This window comes from Bemisia tabaci, chromosome 5 (genome assembly GCF_918797505.1).
Source record: "Bemisia tabaci chromosome 5, PGI_BMITA_v3".
In the NCBI taxonomy this organism is placed as follows: Eukaryota; Metazoa; Arthropoda; class Insecta; order Hemiptera; family Aleyrodidae; genus Bemisia; species Bemisia tabaci.
Window position 1 is genome coordinate 39582855 of NC_092797.1, and position 21236 is coordinate 39604090.

The 21236-nt window shown below is 39.6% G+C and overlaps 1 protein-coding gene across 1 annotated transcript; it reads right to left on the reverse strand.

The window, feature by feature from the left end:
* Nucleotides 1–12511: 12511 nt before the first annotated feature.
* LOC109040714 (uncharacterized) lies at nt 12512–20901 on the reverse strand. Its single transcript, XM_019056721.2, has 2 exons — nt 20600–20901; nt 12512–12906 (listed from the first exon to the last, which is right to left on the reverse strand). The coding sequence occupies exons 1-2, from the start codon at nt 20664–20666 to the stop codon at nt 12590–12592; spliced, it is 384 nt and encodes a 127-aa protein (XP_018912266.1). The 5' UTR covers nt 20667–20901; the 3' UTR covers nt 12512–12589.
* Nucleotides 20902–21236: the final 335 nt, after the last annotated feature.

The following is a 21236-nucleotide window of genomic DNA, read 5'->3' on the forward strand; positions in this document are numbered from 1 at the left end:
ACTGCAGTGATATTTATTAATTTGTCTGTATAGCACTAAAAGGATGCTTGTAATGTTCGATTCCACTCTTGATGGACTTCATACCACCATGGAGAAGGCCATATTTCAAATTCCATTTTTGGTAGATGTATCCAAACTGAGTCATGATGTCTGATGCCAATCAGAAAGTTGACAGCCAACGTTCTACCTCTACTTATTCTGTCTAATTTTATCACCGAAAAGTGACCTCAAATAGATGCTTGATGTTCAAAGTTTCAGTGCACATCCTAAAATGTATCGAAGACATTGAACTTAAAGTCTTTAGCTAAGTATCTCCATCTCATCTAATCGAAGTATCTTCTATTTTAAAAATTATGCATGATACAAGTCAAAAAGTCCTTTTCCGAAATATTTTTTTCAACTTTGCACTCAAGGCAGGCTACTTTTTTTTTAGTGTATTTTCTTCGGAAAATACACTAAAAAAAAGTAGCCTGCCTTGAGTGCAAAGTTGAAAAAAATATTATTTATAGTGTATTTTCTTCGGAAAATACACTATTGCACTCTCCCATGATGTCGGAACCAGACCCGAGACCTTGTGAAGAGCACCGATCACGGGTCGTAGATCACGAAAATATATGCCATTCAAATTCATGTGTATATATATATATATATGTATGCTTGGATGGATTTAAATGAGATGTACAACCGTTACACGTATTAATTTAGGTATTTATTTTGCCAACGTTTCAGAGGCTCATTGCCTCCTTCATCAGGGCATGAGATGACACTATGTATATGTATGTGTGTATATTAGAAATTAAATTTAAAAATTTAAAATTGCCTAGTCCCCGACGTAAATAGCCTAGATGCTGATCGTCGTTAACTAAAACTAACTAACTAATATATATATATGTATGTATGTATGTATGTATGTATTTCCGCCTTTTTGAGATTTTTCGATTTTTCTTTTTTCTAAAAGAGAGGTTTTTTTTCTAAAAAAAACCTTTATTTTCAATAAGTTTGGTGCATGGCCTTACCCTGTACTGATTTTTCAATCAGCATATTTTAGATAAACACTTGTTGATTGATATGTAGAAATTAATGCTGATGCATTCTCTTTTTCATTCATTTCCTACGTAGCCAAAGAAATAATAGAAATAAAGAAATGACCTCATCAGTGATTAGATTTTACTCATCATGTTATTGAGGACACATTGATGACTAAACTTCAAAACCTTGTATATCAATTTCAATGTTTGAAAATTTCCGGACCCAGTTTATTTTTTCGAAAAGAAACTAGCAAACTTTATAGCAAGAAACTTATACAGAACTAAGGGACTACACCCTCGGCCGCCAAGAGGCTCGACCCCCTAGGGGGCGCTTAGTGCCCTTAATGGTGCCGCCTTGCGGGCCCCCGTGAGTTAATTCAAATAAAGCGGGCTCAGCTCATCTAGACACTATCTCCTATAGATACCTGCAAAAATCATGAAAATCAACCCGGCAGTGTTAAAAGGAATTTGCAAGTTAAACGCTCAGCCAATAGGGATAGCTTTTTCATTTTAACCCGCCTCAAGAATTCTAGTATACTAGTAGCGATGCGTTCGAATGGCGCACTAGCTCAGCAATAAGACGGGAGAGAGGGACCAAACATATTTAGGAAGGATTTATGTGTGATACCTTTATTCAATGCTCCTGATGTCATAGCATGGAGGACGATAATCTTTTTTCTACAATTTATTTTTTTAGCGGTAATGTAGTTTTCTCAAAATTGAAATTTTGGTGAGCGAGTTCTTCCATCTCAACGGTGCTCATCTTCCTCGCGGAGCTGAAAAACGCGCCTACACAGAAAAGAGCTGAGCTCTAATACGAGTGACGTATTATAGCCTTCCCGATTGTTTTACTTTTCTAGCCGTTCGTTAAAGTCTCCAAGTAAATTACTATTTTAAGGTGGGGAATGCTGTGCGATTGTGAGTCACAAACCTCGACGCAAAATTTCATTCACACTTTTTCAACACATATGTGAAAAGTCAACCAGAAAAAATCGCATGCGGCCTATTTTGATGCTAAGGAGTGCGGCCCCACCCTTGGAAACAAGTCTCACAAAGGCTTGTGGGCCCCCGTTGATTTTAAACAATAATTTTGAGTAATATTGGTAATCTTATTCAACCCTTTTTAATTAATTTACCATAATTACGAGGATGAAAGATATGAAGACCAAGAGATTAGGCTGAAAGCCGTATATATTTAGTCCTCCCTCGATTGAACGCTGAGGCCTCCTTAAATGATAGGAATTACATTGTTTAAGGAGGTACAATCCATACCTAGGCACATTCATCGCCTGTGATGGAGTCAGGCAAAGTGTGCCTGAAGGTGAGGGAAAAATGAATTAATTACACCACATTTCAGGGAAGTTAATTCTGCATCATTTGGCGCAAAAAACACCCCTAAATTTCGAAAATTGATCCTCTGGCAGCAATGCAAATTTACAGGACACAAAACGGGGAATATGAGAAATCGCTGTTAAAGCTGCTCGAGCGATTGTAATCTACGAAACGATTGAGTAAAATACGCAAATAACATCGTTTACAATGCAAATTATGACATAAAACTTAGATCCTACGATAGACGAGTCAAGAAAATTCAAAAATGTATTGAAAATATTACTATCAGTTAAATGTCCCAATACGTGTATTCTCCGAAGCATGGTTGATACCTTTTTTTTTCAATATACCTTTAGTTTGTAATTTAGCTAATATGAAGGCCGTTATGCGTAGTTTTTCTCAATGTAAAATAGCTGCAAATGTGCATTTATTTACAATTTATTATTCAATTCACCCATTATTCTTAAAATTAGGTACTAGCATCGAAAATTGAAAATCTATATTTTTGACCCCAGGTCAGTTATTTTGCCTGACAATTCACTCTGACACTTTTCAAACACTGGATCCTCACATCCAGGCAAATTTTTCTCGGCAACGTTACGCACTTTTTCAATTCATTTTTGAATGTTCTTAGATCACCTTTCTTTATAATTTGCATTTTTATATTAATACCACTTTTAGGGAGGGAGAGTTTGGAATACTTTCTAGCTTAATTACTAGCCTTACATTTTCCACTGTCAAAAATTGAAAATCTGAAGAGAGTATTTGAAATGTGAAAAGGGACGTTGAACTTTATCTCTATCTTATGGAAATAAAACTTCAACCAACCATATTTTCTTGGTCCAATCTTGACGCAACATGATTTCTCTCTGTTTAAACCGGTCCGACTGTAGCAGTGTAGCGTCCTAGGATAGCTCCTTCATTAATCTGTCTGTACAACTTCATTAACACCAAAGAGAGCGGTTGCATACTCAGCAAAATGCAGGAAAAATATTGGCAGGAGGTAACCGTGCGGCGCGGCGCGGCGCGTACCGATACGTTTCACTCCGGAGTGGGTATGTTTATGTTTTATGATTATGTTTTATGGTTATGTTTTGTGTTTTTTATTGGTGTTAATGCTCTGTGGTAGATAATGTGAAAATATGTGAGCTTTTTAGAAAAACAAAAACACGTATAAAAACGTAGAGAGAGTTCCCTGAATTTTCAACAACTACGTCATCAGAATTTTCAAGACTCGCGTCATATACGAGTACTTGATCAGTTCAGCATGCTTTCTTCCAAAGTCGATGAAAAAAATCTCCGGCGCTATCGACCCTCAGAACGCATATTTGTTTTGATTTTAAAAACATAAATAAGCGAATATGAAATGAACAAATTTATAATAAGAACTCAATTGTTGAGAGACATTTCTCTGTGTGTGCTGCCTTATTCTGAAAAATATTCATAAGTTTACCAGGGAATTTGTGTTTTATCAAAGGAAATTCGGCAACGCCTGGAGGTTCATACGGCGTTTTTCCTTAGCACGGCAGAATACTCGGGTCAGTCATCGGTTACTTGGAACTTGGAATAGCTGCGGTCCAGTGGCGTGGCGTGAATAATCGATTTTCGATATCTCGCCATTTGAATCTATGGTAAAAAATCGATTACTAAGGTGTTCGCTGCGAACACCCTGATAATCGATCTTTTTTCATAGGTTTAAATGGCATAACAATCGATATATCGCAATTCACGCCACGCCACTGCTGCGGTCAAGTGCGATTGGATGAACGGGGTCAGGAAATCGATCTTTCCGGCGGTAACCTACACTTTACGCGCGTGGCCTTAAGCGCGGTTTTGAATTTCGGAATCGAAAGTAAGGGCCCGGTTCCGGATTAGAGACGGTAAACTCGTTTTTTCGATGTTCGGCCCGTCGGACGGGTCACCACACCCAGCATCGTCGTCAAAACGTCGGTCCTTCGGCGAAAAGACGTATCTCAATTTACTCGTGAGCCTTGTCCTCCGCATAACTTAATGCATTCCGGAGCTCATAAGGAAATGAAGGTACGCTCTTCCGCTAGAGGAGCGACGAAATATGAGGTCGAATTCAACGAGCGATGAGCGGAACCAACTCATAAACACGATGAGGAAACTGATGGACCAAACCAACGACATTTCCTGCAGAAAAAAGGATGAACGCTGGTTTAGTCCGACTTAATAATAATAATACAAATCTCTTTATTCATAATTTTAACGTGAATTGAAACATGAAATAGTGTCAAGTATTTCGTTATGTAGTAATCAGCTAAGTGCATTACAATCGCTCAATAACAGAATATAATTAAAACATTAGAAATCATGAAAAAATTAGAAATCATGAAAACATTAGAAATCATGAAAACATTAGATATCATGAAAACATTAGATATCATGAAACATTAGAATATGAAACATTAGAAATCATGAAAACATTAGAAATCATGAAAACATTAGAAATCATCACTAAATATGGGTGGCACAACAGTCGAAACAGTTGATGGCCTTCTCAGTCCTCCTCCTTCTCTTTTCCCTTTTTCTTTCACTCTGTTTCTTATCTTTCTAGATCCACAAAGTTCAGGATGAATTCTGGGTGCGACCGATAGATTTCACTGATAAACTATGATGAGAAATTTTTTTGAGATACCAAAGAGTGTCAGTCTCTAGACCAATCACCAACGGACATCCATTCCGAAAATCTTCTTCAAAAATTGTATATTATGGTCAAACATATTGTCTTTATTAATGAACCATTAATATAGAAAATCACGTCGTCTCTCATTTTGCCCAAAAATATGTATGAATACAATTGAAGGCATTTTGACTTTCCTCTCTCAACTTATATTCGTCTGTAACGATAAACAATGGGACGCGTTTGCTACGGCGCCTTGATACAACTATACAACCTCGACGGATGTCCATATTGCGTTCAAAAAATTGAAGGCGTTTTGACTTCCTACGCACCAACTGAAACTGGGTCGATCGACGAACGCGTGGGTCGGCGGAGACAGGGACTTGATGCAACTTTTAAACTCGATGGATGTCCGTTTCGCACAAACTGAAGTGCGAAACCACGTATCTCCATTGCGGTGTTTCTAAATTTCGGTTACTTTTTCATCTCTTCCAAGAGAAACAATCCAAATGTACGACTTTATATTTTGAACCAAATCTTATGCTATGGATTACGAATAATCATAGAGACTGTAACTTTTATGTTAACCAGCATCTTCAAAAAAGAAAAATAAAGTTTCTTAGGAAGTCTGCAACGTCGCAAATGGAAAAACGTCGTCTCTCGTTTTGCCCAAAAATGTGTATGAATACAATTGAAGGCATTTTGACTTTCCTCTCTCAACTTATATTCGTCTGTAACGATAAACAATGGGACGCGTTTGCTACGGCGCCTTGATACAACTATACAACCTCGACGGATGTCCGTATTGCGTTCAAAAAATTGAAGGCGTTTGACTTCTACGCACCAACTGAAACTGGGTCGATCGACGAACGCGTGGGTCGGCGGAGACAGGGACTTGATGCAACCATTTAAACTCGATGGATGTCCATATCGCACAAACTGAAGTGCGAAACCACGTATCTCCAGTGCGGTGTCTCAAAATTTCCATTATTTTCCATCTTTATTTTATTATTTTTTCTGCTTTATTATCGTTTTCCGATTTTTTTTTACGATGTACATGCAGACCTATATCTAAAACTCGTCCATTCAATCGGCGAGGCACGAGTTGTCAGCAAGCCTCGGGTCAATTTGACATGGCTTGGATATTTAAGGGTTAAGAAGTTTCTTTTTTTTTGACCGGCAGTGGGTCGAGTCAATCAGAGAAGTCGAACGTGCAACTTTCGACTAAAACCGCAAATTTTGTTGTTTAATTCGTCAATTTTAAACTTTAAGGGGTGCTTCCAGAAGAATATTCCACGAGTAAAGCAATGGAGCCACTTTAGAACCTCAAAGTTTTGTATAAAGTTTTGTAATTTACAAGCAATTACAGTGGACTCTCGATAATTCGAACCTCGATAATTCGAAAACCTTGTTAATTCGAAGGAAAGTCTGTTTCCCTTGAAAATCTCTCGATAATTCGAAGAAAATCAATGTATTTTTCTTCCCTCGTTATTTCGAAATTGTTAAGCTGCCGCGGCCCTCTTTAATTCGAAATTGCGACGGAAATTCTCTCTGTAATTCGAAGTGTGGGAAGTAAATATGGTCCTCCCTCTATAATTCGAAATAAGACGGTACATTCCCTCTACAATTCGAAGTAAACTGAAGACTACATCCAAAAATAAAACTCTAGTATTTTAGGTTACTCTTGTGTGAGTAGAGTAATTAATAATTAATAATTTTAAAATTAAATATAAATAATAATTAATAATAACTAGCATAATTTTTACTTCCGTAAAGAAATAAACTAATATTTTTGGTTCCTTTTGGCGTAAATCCGTCCATTTGCCCCTCTATTATTCGAACCTCTCTAATTCGAAATTTCTCCACATGGACTCTCTTTAATTCGAACTCTCTTTATTTCGAAACCTCGCTAATTCGAAGAAAAAGCCGTTTCTCTTCAATTTCGAATTATCGAGAGTCCACTGTACAGTTTCCAAATTTCGTCCGACCTCTCCTTGACTCGATCCACTGTGCGGCGCGGCGTGCACGGGAAAAAAATTCGCTTGGATCTAGAGTCCAGACTCTTAAAAACATTGACAAGAAATAATACTCTTGATTTAATCTGATCTTACCTTGAATCGAAGAGCCAAGCCTCTTGATTCAGGCAGATTTCCTTTTGATTCAATCAAAAAGTCCATTGAATAGAGAGTTTTTTTTTCTTGTCAATGTTACTAAGAGTCTGGACTCTAGATCCAAGCGACTTTTTTTCCGGTGTGGGGTAGAGCTAAACCTTACCTCTGCTTGACCAAAAGTTAGTGTCTCTAAAGCAGATTGCCAAAAATCAAAGTTTGACTTAGACGTCCCGAAAGTTTTGGGACCATTTTATTACTTTGAAGGGACGTGCGTTGGCGCGTCAGTTGTCTGGCAGTGAACTCATCGCACATCTGCTATTCCTCTCGGCATTCGATTTTCATTTTATGATGACGTTGCCACATTGCGCAGAACAATTTCGCATTGAACAATCAGAAAAACAAGGAACTTTTTGCAAGGCGATGTGTTCGATACAGGTTTATAATCAGTCATTTTCTATTTTAAAAAAGGCACCGAAGATTTGAACGAACTTATGCATTAACTCGCACAGAGAAGAAAAATCTCGGCAGTTTTAAAGAATGGAGAATTGGAGATGTTGCATGTGTGAGGAATTTGCGATTTGACTGTTGATTCTTGTGTAAAAGTTCGCGAGAAACACGATGGTGCCACTGGTTTTCTCTGAAATCAACTCCCAAGCTCAAAAAAGCTCTCAAGTGAAGGCCAAAATGGAGTGAATATCCCACGCTATCCTGAGAGTCCACCTCTACGTCAAGACAAACTCTCCATGCAAAAGATAGGGAGCAAATACATTGACAGGGCTGCCACTTTAATTGGGGACTCTAAGATTGAAAACATGGCATCCCTGCTGATGTATTTGCTTCCTATCATTTGCATGGAAAGTTCGTCTTGATGTAGGTGGACTCTCAGGATAGCGTGGGATATTCCCCCCATTTTGGCCTAAACTTGAGAGCTTCTTTTGAGCTTGGGTGTTGATTTCAGAGAAAACCAGTGGCACCATCGTGTTTCTCGCGAACTTTTACGTAAGAATCAACAGTCAAATCGTAAATCCCTCACACATGCAACATCTACATTGCCGTTGAGTGGTTTTCCATTTAAGAAATAAAGTATGACAGGAAGTCTGCGACGTCGCAAACCGCGTTATGTGATTGCCGACTCACACCGTCAATATGTCACGAGTGCCCAATCGACGTCCATCGACGAATTCTGGTTCAATGTGACAGCCGTGTTCAAAAAATCGCGCTTTCCAACGGAGTCCCACTTTTTTCCTTTGATTATGTGAGAATATAATTATGAAGAATGCTCGAAACCTGCGCCGGTGCGTGTTACGCGCGGATGATGCGAGGAATGTTGATGGCCGATCAGGCTTACCGAGTGACCACTCATTACCGTACGCCGCACAGTGGATAGAGTCAATAGAAAAGCTGCAGTTGTCTGAAATTTGATGAATTTCGTGTTTAAGTTGAACTTACTGAGTGAATTGAACACGAGGATACCATTAGTTCATGAATTGAACAATTGGGCGTATTTCTTCGAGACGGAACTAAGCGCCATGGGGGGAGGAGGGTAGAGGGGGGCTTGAATCTGCGGCGGAACTGGGCGTCGGGCTCATTCCGTCCTATCCTCCCAATGCTTTTCCATGGCGCTTAGTTCCGTTTGACAGAGCGCGCTATCCGGCATTCTAAATTCCTCAAAAGGAACTCAAATTGGCGCTTAGTTCGGTTTGACAGAAATGCGTCCAATTATTAGAGAAGCAATGACAAAATGATCTAATCTGCTAAAATACGTGTGTTTAAATGGGAAATGCCCTCAAATGACGTCACTGGGCGGTGCATTTTCTCACTTTTAAATCTATTTTATACCACTTCCCATAACAGAAGACAATTGAAAAAACTACTGTGAAATCGGCCCTTTAAGCACTTTCAGAGGAAGCAATGAAAAAGTTGCATGCAACTTCTCCATTAGAGAAGTCGGATATGAAATTTTTCACTATAACTGCATATTTTGATGATCATTCTGTCACATTTTAAATTTCGAGAGGTGCTTTTGGAAGAAAATTTTACGAGGAAACCAATGGAACCATTTTCAGAACCTTAAAGTTTTGTATAAACGGATTTATAAGCATTTACAGTTTCCCAATTTCGTCCGACCTCTCCTATCGACTTGATCCATTGTGCGGTGTCTCTCACCTTATTAGATCGGCGTGGCGCGCGTCGCTTTGACCGAGTGAGAGCTCAGGAGTGATGACTCACAATCATGCTGCCGTGCTAAGGAAAAACGCCGTATGAACCTTCATGGGTTGCCAAATTTCCGTTGATAAAGCACGAATTTCCGGCTAAACTTCAGGACCGGGGGGTGGCCACATGGGCCGCGGCCCGTGGCGGCAAATTTTGCAATTTTTTTTAAATTTAGGTATAAAAAAATATCGGGTTCGGAAAAAAAATTACAAACAAGAAAAGGTGACAAAATCTCCACTGCCTGAGAGTATGGTAATTTCTAATTTGTGTCGATATAAGAGACAGCACCTTTAATTGAATTGCATTTTGCAAAAAGGAACCACGAGGATTCCAATGTTGCTAAGATTGTGCAACTTCTTTTGTCTTGAAAGAAAAACTCTGATCATCTATAAACATTTTCTATTTTACTCGCTAAAACCTGTAAATTTAAGACAAAATTACCGTATAAATTTCATATTTTTTCATTATTACAGTAGTTTTATTGCAAAGGGTGAAGTTGCACAATCTTAGCAACATGGCATTGCTCCTGGTTCCTTTTTGCAAAATGCAATCCAATTGGTCGAGTAAAGAGAGGAACCAAACACGCAATTTGGCCTGGAACGGCGCGGCGCAGAGAGCAATGATGACGAGGACTTGAGATGAAAAGGAGAAGCCCTCGACGCGGCGGTCGGCGTGTAACACATATTAGCGCCTACAAGACTGCACGAATACTTCACGCATTGCGTCAAACACAGTGCGTTCAGCAGCAGTCGGTGTGAAACGCATAGCGCCTACGCTCAGGCGCTGCAGAGTCCATATTCTAACAGTTTTATTTTTGCACTTGCGGCTCTCTTTGCTGTCGCGGCAGTATAATTCGTTGTTTTCCAGACAAAGAAATGTTACAACATTCCAATGTATCCAATGTTGCAAACGCAACTCAAAGAACTCAATTTTAAAGGGAATCTAACTGCGCAATTTAAGTCCAAAATGTCACTCATTTCTTCAGTATGATTGGAAGAAAAATCGGCAACATTCTCAGTGGGGGTTACCCAAAAATTTCATAGTAACACTATTATTTCGATGCGGTTAAAGTGCGAAACCACGTATTCCCTTTGCAATGTTTCAAAATTCCCCTTCCTTTTTTATTTTTTCGAAGGATAACAACCCAACTTTATAGCTTGAAATTGAAACAGAACATTCTGCTATCAGAGAGGGAAAATCACGAAAGTTTTGGAAAAAATACACTCACTAGCTTTCCGAAGAAAAAATAAAGTATGATAGGAAGTCTGCAACTTCGCAAACGGAGATACGAAGTTTTGCACGTCGGTCATCGATCCATGACTGGAAATATTGCGGCAACCTTAAAATATCATAGCCATGTTTTTTTTGTCCGGCAGACGATAAATTGAAAAGTAAATGGTACGAGTACACCGTGTATTAAGGAGTTGAGAAACACTTTTTAAAGTTTGAGTCGTTGGTCACTATTGGGAAATTCTTCCCATAGTATGAATGGTTTTAAGGCACAGGTGACGGGGAAATAGTATACAAATATTTCCTTCTTAATATTCGATTTTATAGCTTACTTTGGTAATGTAATTTTTCAACTCTTAGGGCGTTTTTCTCGAATTTGTGAAAATTTCTCCAGACTTTCTTATCAGTAAAACTTCTAACTATAGGTATTAATGTCTGACGTCCAGAATTGTGTGCCTCCATTGCGATGCTCAAAAATATCCGATCATTTTTGCTTCGTCAGAAGAAAGCGAACCAGAGACCAGGCTCCTTGAAATGTTCCGTGAATATAATTGAATGAGTAGCAAAAAAATATTTAATTTTCTGCGAGTCCCTCCAATAGAAATGCTCCAACAGTTTCACTATCAGAGATACGCCTTTCTCGATGTCTGGCATCGATATTTCATTCATTCGTGTGCTCAATGAGAACTGTTAGTCTAGGACATCACCTCTTTGAAAAATTATGTTACGGAGATCTTTGAAACTAATAACATGCAAATTTTATTGAATGCACTGAACCAAGAAATACGTTCTCCTATTTGCTTTGAAAACATGGTCTGACATTTGAAGTCCATTTAATTCCAAATGGGTTGCCTATGAACCTCGAATGTGCAGAGGCGAGGCGTGACTGATCGACTATCGCTTTCCTTTTTGAAGCTGTGGTTAAGAATCGATTGAGAAAATGTTCGTTGCGAACACTCTATTTATCGATTCTTTTCCATAGGTTTACATGGCAGATCAATCGCTTTATCGCAAAGCACGCTACGCCACTGCACTCGTGGTTCAAATGAAGTCTCATCAGAAGTATGATGAGCTCCCATATGGCGTGAGATGGAACCCGGTGCTATGAACGCTCAAAGGAAACCGATTTCACTCTTTACTCTCAACAGTTTTCAGACCATTCACTCGGCGTGTACTCCGACTTTTTAACAGTGCTCAGATGTAAACTTGACTTTTGATTAGACAGGGTGACCCCTGGATCTGGACAGAGGTAATGAGATCCGCCGAGAAAATTTCTCTTAGAAATGCGGAGAAATGATAGCGAGACGCGAGGAGACTTTGATGGATGGTTGCGTGATTAAGTTACATGATGGATGCACTCATATCATGATGTTCGCATCACATTTGAGAAGTTGTAAGATTTCGCGAGGAGACTGGGGATATTAATGCGGTTTATTTGTCATAATCCTCCACTTCTGTCTTCATGAAATGTGAGATTTTTTTGAGGCGTCAGACATCGTATTTTTCAGTGTACACTTTGCACAGTGCGTCTTTTAAATTAAGAGCACTTTGACCGAGAGTTGCTTTTGGCTCTAGGATGAGAAATGAAAAGTGATTCGCCAACAGAGAGAAAAGAAAATTGATAAAATTTTATACGCTAGTGACATCATAATGGAACCATAGGATGACAACTTTAACGGACCAAAAATGGCGGAAAATGTCCGAGTCCAAAATCTGGATTAACAAGAAAAAATTCTGAGTCCAGATATACCTAAAATGACGTCATCAATAATATCTGTCATCAGTGGCTGTTATCAGTGGCTGTTATCAGTGGCTGTTTCAGTAGCTGTTATCAGTAGTTATTATATGCCGTGTTATTCGTCGCGGTTATCTGTCTTCTTGCATATTCAAGGACCCCCCCCCCCCATCCGAGGTAGAGAAAGACGTAGTCCTACGACCAAAAAAAACCGCAGTTAAAAAACAATAATTTAATATTCAACAACAAAAATACACAATATTTACACGGGTTAAATCTAGGGAATGGGGACTGGTCATGATTTGGAGTGGTGGAGTTTGGGCTTGGGGGTCATCTTGTAGGTGCGGACGATCTTGGGGCGGGCAGCTCTGTAGGGGCTCCAGGAGTGCGGATGGTGGGCCTTGATCTTGGTTTTCGAGGGGCCGTCGGCCGCTTTGTAGAACCGATCGATGGAGGCGCTCTTTTCGCTCTTGTGCCGGAGCGAGGAGGCCATCCGGTAAATTGCCTTGAGGTCCGGCGGACTGCTGCCGTGCTGGATGTAGACCGGAACGTGGCCCGCAACCGGAGGCAGAATGCGCCGCAGCTTGTAGCGCCGGTGCTGCGCTTTCAGCTCTGAAACATGAAGCGTCGGAAAAGTTATGCACTGCCGGGACTAGGTGAAGCTCAAGCCCCCTCCACACCCCTCGCACGTGAGGAGGAGTAATCATAGAGTCTTTAGTTTTAATTACACGTATTTCTAGCAATAAATTGAAGAGGCTGGTCCGCCGTGCTGAGGAAGAACGCCGTATGAGCCTCCAGGCGTTGCCCAATTTCCTTTGATAAAACACGAATTTCCTGGTAAAATTATGAATATTTTACTTTCAATATTTCAGATAATTGTGTGCGCAATTTCATCTAAACTCCCTGAAAATTTCAAGGAAAAATATCCACAAATTCCCTCAAAAATTAACATGTTATCGAAGAAAATTTGGCAACTCTCGAATGTTCATACGGCATTTTTCCTTAGCGCAGCAGTGGTGGACATAGCTCGTATAAACCTTAGGACGTTGCCAAATTTTCTTCGATAGTTCACGAATTTTTTCGACCCTTGTGAATATCTATATTCGATTTATTCAGATTGGCAATTTGATCCACAGGATTTGGAAAGGAGAGGTATCGATGTATGGATGACGTTTCATGGGATTTGTCCTGGGGAAAATCTCACTTGCGAAGTTGGGAAAAATATCGAGTCAGGCAATACTAATCACAGTGCCAACTAAGAGTCGCTGTGGAGTCCCGGGCTTAGAAAGAAAAGGAAGAACTTTCGTTGCGTTGTTTGAAGGGAGAAAAGCCCAGAAGTTTCATTCCTGCGATTCGAACTTGGGAAAAATCCCGCGGAGACAAAGCGCACGAGATGCATCATGCTCTGGTCGTTTCCGATCGCTTTCTGCGGTTTTTTTTTTTTTTTTTTTTTTTTTTTTTTTTTTTTTTAACGGAAGTTGAATTTGCTTACTTGCACCTAGATTGCGAGGGGGCACGAGGTCCTTCCCAGATTTGGCGCGCCACGGCATTTCGACATGCACATTTTCCTTTGAAATTTTCATATGTTTTAGATTAAAGTGCGTACAAAATTGTCTGAAAATTTTGAAAAAAAATACCCAAAATTTTCCCAGTAGATTCAGTTTTCATCGAAGGAAACTTGGCAACGTCTGAAGGCTCATGCGGCGTTCTTCCTTAGCACGGCAGTGTAAGTAGTTACGCCTTTATGTTAAAAACTTAAGAGAGCGACGATTTTATGGCCCAGAGTTTTTGATAAGATATAGATATTCTAATTAAATCATAAATCATTCAAAAGCATGGTAATATTGTAAAGGATACCATGCAGTACACTGTCTTGATAACATTGCAAGAGACATTAATGTTACAAGTGGCAGTTGAACATGATCAATACATGGATCTCTTGTTGGGACGACACGGATTTCCCACCTACACATGATCGATTACATTTCCAGGCATGAGAAGAGTTCATGTGGATACCACACAATATCATTTGCCCCCGTGGACAGAGCAGAAAATTTTTCATGAAAAATAGATTGACACCCAAACAAGGGGGGTTTAGAAGTGCAGAAAAACACTCTACCGCGAGAGATTCGGAATACTCGGAAATTTTGGGAATTGAGACGTCTCTAGAGAAATTATGAACTGCTCTTACCAAAAAATTGACTAAAATACAATTTCAAACATGGCAAAAGCATCACTTACATATTTCGCAAAATCTCTTTTTTCTCCGGAGGAAATCCAAGTAAATTTCTGGGGGGCAGGCCCCTTCCGGCTTCCAACCCCGTCCCCCGCTATCCGCCCATGTTTGCCCCCCCCCCTTTCTTGCAGCGCGGACCTAGCACTCAACTCTTTTGACAGCCTCGTGAGTTCGAAACAAGCTTTAGAGGCAAACAGCTCAGCAACATTGACAAAATCAAGAGATTCCAAAAACTCTGAACTTTGGTAATATTCAAAGTTCCATAACTTACAAGGAAATTTGACTTATTTCTGCCGAACGGAACTAAGCGCCATAGGGTGAGAAGAGGGGGGGTTGGATTGGCGGGTGCTGCGGATCATGGAGCTCGTTCCGTCCTATGCTCGCAATGCTTTTCCATCTAGATTCTAAAATCCTCAAAAGGAACTGAAATTTGCGCCTAGTTTCGTTTAGCAGAAATACGTCCAATTGGTCTATTGGTGGCTTACTGGGTTCAGACTGGTCTTAATTCACGAGTAGTTACTAAGACTTTAGATTCACAAGAACCACATTATAATACAGGCATGCTGCCATTCGCCTTTCAAAGAACTGTGTAAGCTTACATAATTGAGGGGCTGGGTGGATCGGGCGCATAAGTGCAGTTTTTACTATCTCAATAAATCCTTGTTTGAAATTTCAAAATTATATGGAGCTTTATGGCTCTCAATCTAATCTAATATCTCAATTTTTTCAATAGCTGCACTTCTATGCCTTGCCATTCAAGCCCCTCAATTTATATCATGAGATGTAGTTCACGACCGTGATAGCGAAGAGAGCAGCGAGTGTCAAATTTTCAAAATCGAGTTTCCTTCAAAATTCGTTTAATCTCTTTGAGATGAAGTCACTGAAATAGCTAAAAGAGCAAAATTCATCTAAATTGTGTCAAAACGAGACATTTGAGAAAGCCGTAAGTGCGCAAAAAATGATGTAATTTCAGACCGACAGCAGTAAGTGACAACATTCCTCCAGAGAGCTAATGAAAACCGTACTTTCAAGTAAAATGCCGCCATTTCTAACCTGAAAATGTGTTTGTTATGTGTCCAAAACGCAACCAAGAAAGCATGAAGAAGATGACACTTACGGCTGTCTTGCCTAACAATAGCCTAGCATGAAATGAAAAATACCCTTTTTATGTACCTAATTGAAATAAAATCTGTGGGTTTTTAATCATCCAAACGATTTCCTTGGTAAAAATTGGCAGTAGAATGTGTGTTCCAAAATACTATAGACCTAAAGCCGGCTGTAAGATTTCCAATAGCTTCTGTAGCCGGCTGTACAATTTCTTATAGCCTTTTATAGCCAATGGCGATTAAGCAACAGCCAGACGATAAAGTTTATGCTAAACGTTATACTAAATACGGATACTAGGACTTAGTTAGTTTTTGGACTACCACTCTCTTTTTGTGCCGTGGTATCTTGATTTATTTTGCGAGGAAAGCTCCGTACTTTTGAAGGATGCCAGTCATTCTTAATATGTTGGAGCGCCTTCAATTTCTTATGATATTGTGCAATACCTCTGGTGTGAAATAGTTGCTTCAGATGCCGTGGCACGCTGCGGCGCGGCGGGCGGGCAGAGAGTGCGAAACGCACATTGGCGCCTACAAACCTAACAGGGATACTTCACGCATTGCGCAATGCGTGAAGTATCCCTGTTAGGTTTGTAGGCGCCAGTGCGTCGCACCTCCGCTTTGTGTTAGGCTCTAATATTTAATTTCGCGGAGTCAGCGTTTTTCAACTCATGCTTCTGAAATGTTTGCACACTCTGTATGGATTATTCTCATTTTAATTGATGAAAAAAAATGTGTTTTAAAGGAAAATATAATGTGTGTTTTGTAAACATTAAGGTAGTTCCGTAAAAAACTTAATGATTTCCAAAGCACACAAATTTCTACACAATATCTTATAGCCTTTTATAGCCGGCGATAGAAACTATAGCCCGACTGTATACTTTTTTATAGCTTCGTATAGCCCGGCTATATGATTTGCTCCGGTTTCTACAGCCAGCTATATGATTTTCTATAGCCTTTTTTCGTCGGCTATAAGAACTCCTATGGTATTTTGAAACGCAGCTCCTATCGCCACTTTTTACCAGGGTTCTAAGAGTCTTTCGGACGATTAGTGGCAATTTGATAAAGAACGCTTCTTTCAATAACACTTTTCGGTCAGAAACTTCTGAGCCCGTTTTCTCAAAACTTCATTTTTGCACTTACTGCTCTCTTCGCTACCATGGCAGTTGAGTTGATAGTCATTTCAGAGTGATAAGATTACACAGTAATCACGCGCATGTATGTTTACGTACAGTTATCTCTTCCGATCGTGTGAGAAATGCGGTGAATTTAAAATTGAATACCTCAACAAATGACCTTTCCTCTAATTAAGACAGTGGGTTGACGTTGGAGCCCACCATGGCGTGAATTGCGATATATCGATTGTGGTGCCATTTAAACCTATGAAAAAAGATCGATTATCAGGGTGTTCGCAGCGAACGCCTTAGTAATCGATTCTTTACCATAGCTTCAAATGGCGAGATATCGATAATCGATTATTCACGCCACGCCACTGCACCATTAATTCACGGCTTTGCGTTCTTTGCCAAGTGAACTTTTCAAGGATGAGGGAAGATGCCGCATTTGAAACAAAGCCCGAAATTTCACCGCGCGTGGTATTTACCGCGGTATGCCAATTAATTTGGCAGAGGAATCGCGGCATGTGTAACGCTCTGCGCTGGTGCAGGAGTACGTCTGCCCATCTGCCTTCTTTTGCCAGGATAAATTAGGTTGAATTTAAACAAAGGGTAATCAACTTTCACGGAGGAATATAGGTCTGCTTATAAAAAGTGGTCGGCAGAAAACTTTCATGTGCAACATTTTTATTTCAATGAGCTACCATCGGACCTGTCGTCTTTCTCGTACAAAGGAAAGTAACTCCATTCTTAAATTGCAAACTTGACTTAAACGAGGATTCCATTTTTCACAAAATACATCGATGGCTAAAAAAACGTCACCACGTATGTCATTTGCGGAGTTGCAGAATCTCCGCTCCTGGTTTATTTTTTCAAAAAAGTTAAAGTCAACTTTACAGCTTGAACTTTATACAGAGCTTTTTTATTACGTTGACTAGTTATCCAAGGAGAAAATAAAGTAGGACTGGAAGTCTACAACGTCGTGTACGGAGGTTCGTGGTCTCATACTTCAGCCATCGATATGACTGTGCAATTTCTGTCCAAAAATTTGCCGATGATGAGAGGAAAGAAAAGTAAAATTTTCAGTCAAAAATGCCCGATAGTTGCCTTTTGGAAATACAATTTACGAGTGGAATTTCAGCAACGTTGATATGATTGTATACTCGTAGTTAAGTTTTGTTGACTAGGAAACGACAATGTGCGACGATCATGCAGAGAGAAAGGTCTCCTATAGATTTTCTCGCGAACTGATAATGCTAGAGTAAAACCAGTAACTCAGTTAGTTGGATGCAATATACTCTCAGCATTAGTTAAAACCCTCATTTTTTAAAATTGGATCACGGGAACGCTCAGCGACCTGATTATTGAAATTTATAGACAAAGCGATAGACAAAGAAGACAAGGGAGTATGGAGCGATCCTATAATTGTTTGAAATGGGTGGCTCAGCGTGGCTCTTTGGACTAATGGAGAAAATTATGAACTAAGTATAGGGTCTCTACTGGGTTGCCATTAGTTAGTCTATTATACTTACCTCCTTTGTCCATTGGAACCAACCGCTTCCACCAATAGGATCCCTACATTTCCCTTTTGCCTTCTTTGTCTATAGCTTTGTCCATCAATTTCAACAATCAGCTCGCAGGAAGGCAACTTCTCTGCGATACCATCACGCTCTCACCACTGCATTTAAGTAACCCAAAACTTCCTTGAAAAAGTATGAGAATTCCTTGAGTTCGTGCATACATGTGGAAGTTTATCACAAGGGAATAATGCAGAGACAAAGATTTTGACATGTAGTCATAGCTATGGTGTAAAAAAGTTTCGTTAAAACAGAACATGTTACTGGTATACGCCGTTTTAGCTAACGTGCCTTAAACTCCAACATACTGATGTCTTACGACCCGTGCGTCCCTCGCAATCAGTTTGTGCTTTCTTACGATAAAATCTCACTTGTGGGCATGGGCATGAGCTCAAAGAGATTTCATATTTTTTAAAGTGAGATTTATGGAAAGGAATGAAACTTCAAACCCATTTTACTCTGTTTCAGGACCATGTTTTTTAACCTAAACTCTACGTGCATGAGAAGAGACTCAAATGAATTTCAAAGATCCGAATCAATTTTTTTTTTTTCTCCGAGAAAAACGATCCAACTTATGGAGGCTATACTGCGACCCACAGCTCATAAAATTCTAAATCCATGTTGCGAAATTGGAATGTGCACTTTTGATATCGGTAGCATGGAAAATATTATTTGAACAATATGCGTTTATGATCAACAATTTTTTGAAAAGCCTCTTACCGCCTTCATTCACCAAACTGAGTCAAATCTCATTTTGCATCTCTGGAATTGTGGATAGTGAAAATACATATGTACATAGTTAGGAACATAATGTTCATAGTTTAATTACAGCAAATGTATAAAAAAATCAGCAACTCTCAGCTATTTTTGACAAAAAACGCGAAGCGAAACAACTTTGGACACCGAGTACTGCCCGTATTATACAGTACAAATTCTAAAAAAAAAAACTATTCTCAGTCTCAGGGTATAATAATATTGAAAACTTAAATTGATCACGTGGAAACATTTTCCTTCTCATTTAAAATTTTTGAAGTTCAGGGCAAAAAAGGTTCTGTCCTCTTAAATAAAATTCAATAAAGGTTAACCCGTGAACTCTCATTTTGCATTCCTGGTCCAATAGTGCACCTGCAAATAATGAGCGTGAAATCTTTGCTGATAAGAAGCGGAATGTGATATTGAAAAGTGAAGCTGGTCCCGTAGAGACTTTCTTATTTTTTTTTTTAAATTTTTGAAAAACAGGCTGAAAGAAGGACATATCCTTTCCAATGAAATTCCATGAAAGTCAACCTGTGAAATTTCATTTGAGAAGCTTGGAGGACAAGGCGCATAAGTGCAGTTAAAAATTGATATATATTAATGATTTCAAATTAATCTAGTTCTTATGCGTATTTTTTGAAAAATTCGCTCCCAAATTCCAATTTTTAAGCATCAAAAAGTCAGTTTGAACTTTCTTTCCGCCATAAGGATCCACTGGAAAAAAGGTCGCTTCGGATCCAGAGTCCAGACTCTTAAAAACATTGACGAGAAAAAATACTTTGATTCAATCCGATTTTGTCTTGAACCGAAGAGCCGAGCCTCATGATTTAGGCGGATTTCCTCTTGATCAAAGCAAAAATCCCGATCGAATCAAGAGTATTTTTTCTTGTCAATGTTTTTAAGAGTCCGGACTCCAGATCCAAGCGACTTTTTTTCAGTGTCCATGTAATTTCGAAATTTCAAACACGTATTTCTCGAAGTAGCAAAAACTGCACTTATGCACCTGGTCCACAAAGTCCTCATTTTCCGTCTCTGGTCCACTATGGAAAAGAAAATTACAACAATTCAGGATCTATTGATCCAGTTCTTCTTGATAAACATTGACAAGAAAAGGACTCTTGATTCAATCGATTTACTTAACTCGAAAGAAATCCGCTCAAATTAAGAGACTTGGTTCTTGATTTAAGCTTAATCGATTAGAATGGCAAGAGTATTTCGTGCAATTGATTACTGCAATAAAAATGATATTCTTACAGCTGAACATTTTGAAACAGTCATAAAATATCGGTTTATTAGGTAGGCCTTTCACACGAGTCTGTTCTTGGTAAAAATTACAATATTAGTGTAAAAAGAAAGTGAGATGGTAACCTGTACCAACGGTCCTTGGTAACAACGCCGAGAATTTTTTTTCAGTGTGCGACTCTAGATCCAATGTCTCTTTTTTTTTCCGTCTCTGTTCCGCATAGCGGAGTTAGGACCAAGAAGGGTTCGCTGAGGAGAGTCTTCGGGGGTACTCACCGGCGAGCTGAAGGATGCAGCAGAGGAGGCTGACGGTGAGGCAGAGCGTTCGCGTCCACGAGGGCATGATGCGTCGATGACACAAGACACAAGTCACAACTCACCGGGAGCACTGAGCACTCAACACCGAGCACTCGGGTCTGACTGACTCATGGAGTCGCGGCTTCCAGTCGGAGTCTCCGCAGCCAAAGCTCCCCGGAGCGGAGTCGCCACTCGGAGCCGATTAACGCTCCTTCCTCCTCAGACACTGACCAACATCATCAGACACTCAGTTGCCGCCGCTCTCCCGTCTTATCCGAGACAACAGTAATAACTACATTTTCCGAATCGAGGCGAAACCCAAACTGAAGCCGCAAAATTCGTTTTTTTTTGGCAAAAAATGAGGGCTATGAAAAATCCGCAAGTGCGCAAAAAATGACACATTATTCACTATACTTACGGAGAACTTACGTATCCAAAAGAGCAGTAACATCCAAATTTTCCATTTCGAGAAGAAACCCCAACTGAAACCGCAAAATTCGTTTTTTTTTTGCAAAAAATGAGGGCTATGAAAAATCTACAAGTGTGCAAAAAAATGACTTCATTTCTGCCGGCAGCAGTAAGTCCACATTATCTTACATACTTACTGCTGTCTTGC

What these genes read in the sequence shown, in the direction of transcription:
- LOC109040714 (XM_019056721.2), bottom strand. Translation starts at nt 20,666, where the DNA reads ATGCCCTCGTGGACGCGAACGCTCTGCCTCACCGTCAGCCTCCTCTGC. An exon ending in CTGCATCCTTCAGCTCGCCG is followed by an intron (nt 12,907 to 20,599) that starts GTGAGTACCCCC and finishes TTCATGTTTCAG; the next exon opens with AGCTGAAAGCGCAGCACCGG.